The 8,554-nt window shown below is 31.5% G+C and overlaps 1 protein-coding gene across 11 annotated transcripts; it reads left to right on the plus strand.

Moving 5' to 3' along the window:
* Positions 1–446: 446 nt before the first annotated feature.
* LOC107459355 (uncharacterized) lies at positions 447–5,337 on the plus strand. Of its 11 annotated transcripts, none has more exons than XM_052252104.1 (11): positions 450–849; positions 959–1,068; positions 1,326–1,366; positions 1,573–1,723; positions 2,063–2,158; positions 2,828–2,898; positions 3,717–3,796; positions 3,887–3,999; positions 4,119–4,243; positions 4,411–5,019; positions 5,121–5,337. In XM_052252104.1, the coding sequence occupies exons 4-10, from the start codon at positions 1,721–1,723 to the stop codon at positions 4,451–4,453; spliced, it is 531 nt and encodes a 176-aa protein (XP_052108064.1). In that variant the 5' UTR covers positions 450–849; positions 959–1,068; positions 1,326–1,366; positions 1,573–1,720; the 3' UTR covers positions 4,454–5,019; positions 5,121–5,337. The 11 variants fall into 11 exon arrangements, 10 of the variants coding, with proteins under 10 accessions (XP_052108064.1, XP_052108062.1, XP_052108066.1 ...); XM_052252102.1 differs by having other exon boundaries at positions 451–849; positions 4,918–5,019; XM_052252106.1 differs by having other exon boundaries at positions 451–849; positions 4,967–5,019.
* The last annotated feature ends 3,217 nt before the right edge of the window (positions 5,338–8,554 follow it).

An 8,554-nucleotide genomic window follows, 5' to 3' on the forward strand; every position in this document is an offset into this window, starting at 1 on the left:
ACTTTGAATAAATAACTTAATTAAATTAACACGCGATTTGGTGTTAAAGGTATATGAAATTTTAGTGCTCTTTAATTAAGAGAAAAAAAGTTTGTATATGTAAATTTTAGTGCTCTATAATTAAGAAGAAAGCGGGAAAAGAATACTAAAATCACTATTAGAAAACTAGTTATTACAGACGGATATTTCTGACGGATTTTATCCCACTGAAATACAGAGGGAATTTCAGAGGGATTTTTTGTCAGAAAATAAAAAAAATGAATTAGCATAAATTACAGACGGAAAAGAGAATCCGCGATAATTCCGTCGGAAAAATTAATTTTTTTCCGTGAAAAATAGTTACAGACGGATTTTCCGTCTGTAATTAAATAGACAAAACGCTACGTTTTGTTAAATTATTACAGACAGAAAATTTGTCTGTAATTTAAATTTTCTGTCGAAAATATTGAAGTAACCCTAATTTTATCACCACCCATTCACACTCCATTCACACTCCATTCGAACGTTTCCAGCAGCCTCATCCCTCGAATTCTTCTCCTCAGGTAGAAGGTGGTGTCGCCGCCGGCGGGGATAGACCGTGGGTGCCCTCGTCATCTGGGGAAGCTCTACTCGGCCCTCTTCGCATCGTTCCTCCTCTTTTCGCCGTCGCACGAAGTTCTGAGTTGAGCTCGTGGCGTCACCGTCACGAAGGGTTCCTCCCCTCCTCGCCGTCCATTGTTTCTGATTCTCTGCCCCTCGCCGTTTTGTGATTTTGTGATTTAATCTCTGCTCCTCGCCCTCGTTGTTTCTGATTTTGTGATTTCATTTCTGATTTTGTGATTTAATCTCTGCTTCCTTTAATTCTCAAAGGTGCTTGATCTGCGCTTTTGCCTCTTATTTCCATCTCTCTCTCTCTCTCTCTCTCTCTCTCTCTCTCATTTTCTTAGTAGCCAAACAACTTGTTATTGTTCTTGTTCAGGTAGTAATTGCTGCGTGTATTGGCTTTGATGTTTGTGCAAAGGAGTTGAAGATTGACCAGCCTTAAAGTTTGGTAAATGTGGTGATTCATATCTTCAAAATTTGCTTCAGGTGCCACTCTTCACAGTTTTTTAGTTTTTTAAACCTAATTTCTCTATTTATTCTTTTGTTAATTGTTATAATTACTGTTTTTTATTTTTTATTCATATTAATTTCTTGTATTGTTTGCTTGATGGAGTATATTTTTTTCTACGATGATAAGCTTTTTTTCTTTTTTCAACTTTTTTATTTTCCGATTTGATTTGATTTATTTTGGGTTGATGGATGATGCTGCTAATCAATTAACTTTGTTTGATTCATACATCCAGCCATATCCAGTGAGGGAAAGATTTTGATGTTGTCATGATAGGTATTTGAATGTTCTTCAAGATTACTATTGGATCTTCTGATTTAGCTTATGATACCCGGTGTTATTTTCCATTCTCCTTTTGCATAGAGCTTGTTCATTAACAGTTAAAATTTTTAGTTTCTAGACTTGTATCTTTTGTTCTTGGCTCTCAAGATGCTTGATTGACTTCTCTAATTAGGGGGATCCATTTTTCAAAACCCTTGTAGGTTGCCACAATTGCTTGGTTGGAAGCTGCTTCTGTGTGTGGCAGTCACTCTGTTGCAATTCCTTTAGTGCTTGTCTTGCTTTATCTTTTCCGTCTAAACCAATATCTCCGTCAGTACAAAGATACCGGGGAGAAAACTTGTCTTTTGAATGGTAAGAGCTATTTATTGCCTTAAATCGTGCTGTCTTTTTGTTTCCTATTCAGAACTTTTTTTATTTATCAATTGTTGGTCTAAATTTTGCAAGTTTAGGAAATTGATGTAATACATTATTCTTCTATCTTGGGCTTTTAATATGTTAAGAAAATTGATGTAATACATTATTCTTCTATTGTTTTTTCTTCTTCTGCAGCTTTACTTTGACAAAATAACTGAGCTAGTTCTAAATAAGCCTGCTTCTATCTTTTTTGGTTAATCTTTGAATGATATAGTCATATCTTACAAAAGAGACTTAAACACTCTTCTTTAATATTTTTTCCCAATATCATAACAGGTGGCACAAAACTTGCATAATTTAACACTTTTATTTGCCTTGATGTGTCTTGTCCGGAGCATTCTACAAAATCCTCACATACATATAAAGCTTTATGTAAGTATGCTGTTATTGAAAATGTCTTCACATCTGTAATTTATCAACTTCTGAAGATTGACAAACTCTTATGGTATCATGAACTGGTTCAGCTTTCCATATTTTAATGAATTAATAGAGTAATAACAAACACCATTTTGGATGCTTAACTGAAGCAAAGACTGAAGGGAAGTTGTACCTTCCTGAACCTTGAGCTATAACTGCAGTTATATGTCCTCTTAGTTATTGTATCTTCCTAATTCTGTTCTTTTTCATTTAATTCTGCTAGTTACATCAATAGCTGAATTGTGCTGCATTTGAGCTTGCTTTCTTGTGCTTAAACTCTGCTTTGTTTGTTAATTTGATGGCTTGTTTCTTCGTGTTGATATCAGTGTAATGATTTTTCATTGAGGTTTGTCAATTGTAATTGTAATTGTAGTGTAATTGCTAATTATACCACAGCTCATGTAGAATTATACCACAGCTCATGTAGAACAGTAGAACTGTAGAAATGCCCTGCTCTGTTAGGAAATAGGGCCTTGCTTACAAGCAATTCACGCTCCCTCGCTAATTTTTCAATTAGTATTTTATGTAATTGTTGATTGCTGCTTTGTAGAAATTGCTTCTTGTTGTGTTCTGTACCCTACTTTACAATAATCAAGGAATCGTTTTTTATGGAAAATCTATTAGTTTCAAGAAAAACCACTCCGATCTACTTTAACTCGAAGATCGTCTCAAGAGCAGCTATGGCTACGTTCCAGGTGCTTCTTACTTCCTCTTCTCGCTCCTCTTTCCATTTTTACTTTGCATTTTTATCTTCCTTTGTTTTGTTGGATTGAGAATTTTCTATTTTCGGGAATTAGCTTCAGATTTTGAGGATGAAGAGGATGGGGAAGAAGAAGAAGAAGAAGGAGAGATTTTAGTTCCTGTGCCGGATTCTAGTGAAATAGTGAAATTATGTTGATCTACCACCCTGAATGATACCAAAATCAATTCACATATGATTGTGTTTTACATTTTTTATCCATTTGATTTATTTCTGTACTTTGTTTTCAGAAATTCTATATTGAAGCTATGAAAACTGAAAAGATTAGATGACGATATGATATTTTCATCCCGTTTGATTTTATTGGTGTCTGTCCCTTAATCTAGTTCTCTTCATATTTGATGAATCTATGAGTTTGAAATAACTTGGACTCTTAGATGCTTGTCTGGCTACGTTAGCATCTGGAGGTTAGTGATACTGATATGCCACTTGCCTCCATTGGCATTCTTGTTGGTTGTAAGAATTTCATGCATATATTTTTAATCCAATATTCTTCATTTTCTAGTTAAAAGGGATGTCACTTGATCTGGTCTTGTGGTCATGTTGATGTTGATTTCATGAGAACAAAATGTTTCCTTTGATTATTTGTTTGTTACTAACTCTATTTGTACCACTATCTTATTTTCTTGCACCGGTGTTGCTGATTTATTTCCACAAGAACTTGAGATGTAAGTTAAAAGTTGTGAATATTATTTCCACATTTCTGTAGATGATTGCTGCAAGTTTCTCATTTCCTAAGCAGTGGTTGAACAGGCAACAAGAGTTTAAGCAGCAGCAGCAACTTGTGGTAGACAAAATAGTGGCATTTGAGGGGAGGAATTTATTATCTGATGGTAATAGTTTTCTTTCTTGCTTCAATACTTCAAATCCCACCATAAGTCACAAAGAGATTTTTTTATGTATTATTTTTAAACTAAATTTAGAGGCAAACAAGGAGAATTTAGAGTCACATAAACCTTCCAGCTCTCTTATAAAGATATTGGAAACAGAACTTGAATGTCTTCCTGACTACATAAAGGGTCTAGCGACATGGGAGGTGAGGTTCTTTGTGTCTAACTAGATGTTCTTTACAATTTACATGGATTATTCTTCTTTAGTGTTATAACCAAACTATTAGTTTCTTATTGATTTATATCTTCTTTTATTACTTTGTAGGAAGAGATAAAAGAGATGGAAAGGGAGCAAATCCGAGAAGGAATTGATGAGTTTGGAATATTGTATTCTGAATTAAGTGATTCTAACCGATCTGAAGGCAGCAATGGTTCTTTTGCATTCCTTGTGTAAGTAAAACCATATGCTACCATATTTAAAAATGTATTGTATAATGTAAATTGTAAAATAAGATAGTGTCATAAAATATAAAAATGGGTAGGTTGTTTATGCAGTTTATCAATGATTCAAAAGTGATTCTCAAAGTTATTCTCTTATTTGTTTTGGAAAATTTCAGGTTAAAATTGGGAATGGATGGGAAGCCCTGTAAATATGCCTAAGTCGAAAGATATTTGTTTATTTTTTGAAATATTATGTGGCTTAAAGTTCCATCAAAGATAGATAGAGTTGTTATTAGCTGTTGGCTTAGAGAACTACGAGGCATGGCCAATTCAAGGATTAGGGTAAAATCAGTTGATGAGATAAACATAAAAGTTTTTTGGCAGGTTCTGGCTCATTATGTATCTAATCCATAGTAAAATTTCCAGAAAAGCATATCTAATCTTTGCAGTTTTATATGGAGAGATTATTCTAGCACTAGCATGTTAAGATAGAAATCTCGTTTCCAGGTATTTTTATTATGCTTCCCTTAGAGCTTCTTGTCTACCCACTTTTAATGATATAATCTAGGATGAAAATTTTCTTTTGTCCAAGTTTTATATGCTATGCTTTATTGTAATATTCATGTATGTCATGGTTATCATGTCTTTTCGAAACTGGTAAATGTTAGACATATTTGTAACAGGGACATGAAAGCTATGAAGATCGTACTGAGATGCTTCGTCTTATTGTAGATCTCATGGAGGCAACTATCTTTGCTGATAATTCAGAATGGAGATTGTTACTAGTTAAGTAGTATTTTTTTCTTTTTTTAGTTATTATTGTTTGCACATATTGAATTGACTTACATTTGCTTTACATTATATTTCTGGTGGTGTTGATGAGCAGGTAGCCAAGGATACACAGTTGATAGATTCCATTGCTGAAAAACAATCCCAGATATTTTCAGAAAAATGTAAATTGTTAAGGATGATGTTGAATTGAAGAATTAGAATATGTAAATTTCGGTCTAGATTCAGCAAACTTGACTCTTACATGTCTCTTTTTATATTTCTTGATTTGATTACAGAATTACAATGCAAACATTAATATTTTAATTTGTTTATGACTTGCTTGTTTATAGTACTTTTATAATACAATAAATTTGTTTATTTTTTGAAATATTATAAATATTTGAATATAAATTAGATAAAAAATTGTATTAAATTTATATTTATTTTGTATGAAAACAAGTTTATTTTGTAATTAGAAAAATAAAAAAAATTCTATTTTATCTTACAGACGGATTTATAGACGGATTTTCTGTCTGTAAGATGATTTTCCGAAGTTCAAATTATAGATGGAAAATCTGTCGGAAAATTCGTCTGTAATTACATACGGAAAATCCGTCTGAAAATCCGTCTGTAATTACAGACGGAAAATTTGTCGCCTTCAAAAAATGGATGCAGAATTTACAGAGGAAAAATCCGTCTGTAATTTTCCGACGGAAAAAAATCCGTCGGTAAATAATTTTCGACAGGACTTTTACAGAGGGACAAAATCCGTTGGTTACCAAAAATCCGTCTGTAATAAAGACTAAATTCGTCTATAAATCTGTCTGTATTAATCCATTTTCTAGTTGTGAATTCTGTTTGGATTAAATATTTTTTTCATTTTATTATTTTAATTTGAGTTTACTTTATTTTTGAATTGATATTAAATTATTACAAAGTTATGATAAAATAAAAAGAAAAAATTAAAAGAACTAAAAAAATAAAAATATTATTTTAAGCTTAATCTTAAAAGACTAAATATTTTTTAGGGTAAATAACATTAATAAATCAAGTGGGATTAAGTATTACCTGAAAGTCCCAAATAAAAAAACGTTACGAGCATAAATTTATTGCACAAATTTATGTGAATTGAAATGACTAAATTCGACTAGTACTAAATCGAATAGTATGATTCAAATTAGTAGAAGTAAAGGCAAATCGAAACGGGTATCTTCGATTTATAAATGAATAAAATTCGATACAATGTAAATCGAATTAGGTTGTTTCGATTTAGCTTAATTACCAAGTAAATCAAATTAATCCGATTCAATTTAGTACTATACGACATACACATAGTAAATTGACAAAGCGGCTCAAAAGTAATAAATACAATTAACTTAAAAGTAGTAAATGTCAATATGCTGTATAAGTAGTAAGTCAAATTAACCTGATTCAATTTATTATGTATATGCTGTATAATGCTAAATCGAATCAGATCAATTTGATTAACTAAGTGACCAAGCTAAATTGAAACAAAGCAATTCGATTTACATTGTATCGAATTTCATTCATTCATAATATGTATACTAATTAAAGTTGAGTTTGGCTTACGGGTCGATTCATTAACAATCGAGCCTATTTTCGAAGTTGAAGCTCGGAATACTAGAAGCTCACGACTGAGTTAACTAACAGGAATATAATATATAATTCTATATCAATAAATTATAACTTAGAAATAAAAAATAAAAAAAATTAATTTTATATATTGTCTATTTATTAATTATAACTTTTTTTTATTCATGTCCTGTATCGAGATTATATATAAAAAATGACTATAAAATTGTGAATAATTAAGAACATTAAAATATAAATGCGTCTCTTTTATTCTCTTCTGTTCTAAACAATTTAAATAGATGTGGGACATTCTATTTCATCTTCTATTCAACTTACAGTAAATATATTAAATGTATATAAAATATGTGTATTAACTGTGATGTACGAACTGATTTTTTTTATAGTTGGAACAAAAATATACTAAAATAATATTTTGTTGAACATCAATATATTAATTTTTTGAAAGAGAAAAGAAATATTTGATTTTAAACTAAAATTATATATATGCTTCATGAATAAATTTAATAATTTTACTTATATTTATAATAATTGTATATAACAGTTAAAACAAAGCATATAAATAAGAATTCAATTAGGAAGTTAAGAATGATTTTCAATTAATTTCGGTCAATATCAGTAAATTTTTTAAATTAATTCTATTTATGTTAGAATTTTAAACTCCAATTGTCTAAAAAATGAGGATGTGGATAACTAAGAGTGAGTTTCACTTATATTTAGAAAACTACGCATAAATTTAGTAATGAACTAATTGACCAATTTTAAAAAGAAGAGAATTTGATAATCTAATATTTATTGAGAGGAATAAAATTATGTCTTAATAATTACTTTAAGGAATCTGTTAATATACGAAGAAGTTACAATACCCATATATTATTGTAAAATAAAATTTAGATTTAGATGTACCAATCGAATAATTTTCTTCTAACTATAACATAAGCTAAAAAATATTAAATTGCTTGGTCTTTGCTGTAATATACTGTTGGAAAAAATTTGCGCCACTAATTTAATTTTAACTTTCACAATTAGCCAAGATTTTCCAAGTAAAGAGTTTAATGGTATCCATTGAATCGATGTATGGCTTGCCCAGATGACGATCAAATTTTTTGTGGCTTTTTAAACACAACATTCAAACTGAGGAGGGGGGAAGAAATAGCATTTGCAGGGTCTAGCGGACACCGAGCAAGCTAAAGTGGGTGCACATCGGATCACAGTCATCACGCCTTCTCTGTGAGCCATATTCTGTCGTACGCGTCTTGTTTGGAGAAGAAAAAGCTAAGGCACACAAAGCCAAACTTACTTATATAAGGATCCCACATTGTATCTCCACATTTATCTAACTCCATATCTTCTTCTCACTCCTTATTTCCTAACATCTGTTACTGTGTTTCTCACTTTGTCATCAGCCATGGGAGATGAACAAGTTGTGTCGAACGATTCTCAACTGTCGGAAGAAGGAAATGGGTACGTTCTCTAATGAAATAAGAATTCTTATTTTGCACTCTCAAGTAGTGTTCTCTTTATTCTCTATAGACTGGTTCCCTCGACTCATTGCCTTACCAAGGCACAATCAGCCACCGACATTGGAAACATCAATGTCAACCCAGAGTTGCCAAATCGAAGTGGTGAGTATCTAAAACTCTTGGAAACTCGTGTTGATTTGTTGTTTTTGTAGAAGATGTTGTTTGGATAATGGACCTAAGACCTTTTATGTGTGATCGGTTTAACATAGCAGCCACTTGAGGGAGTCACAATGACTACTGAGGGTCAATGTAACACCCTACCATACAAAGTCTTATGCTTAAGTCATAATTCAGAGATGGCAAGGTATTACGACCTCAAATGTAAAAATTTAGTACATATAGTAGTGTGAATAATGATTATAACTAGGAGCCTTTGAAGAAAAAGGGATAGAACAAAAACCGTAACTCGAAAAGC

The sequence above is a fragment of the Arachis duranensis genome, chromosome 7 (genome assembly GCF_000817695.3).
Source record: "Arachis duranensis cultivar V14167 chromosome 7, aradu.V14167.gnm2.J7QH, whole genome shotgun sequence".
NCBI lineage: Eukaryota > Viridiplantae > Streptophyta > Magnoliopsida > Fabales > Fabaceae > Arachis > Arachis duranensis.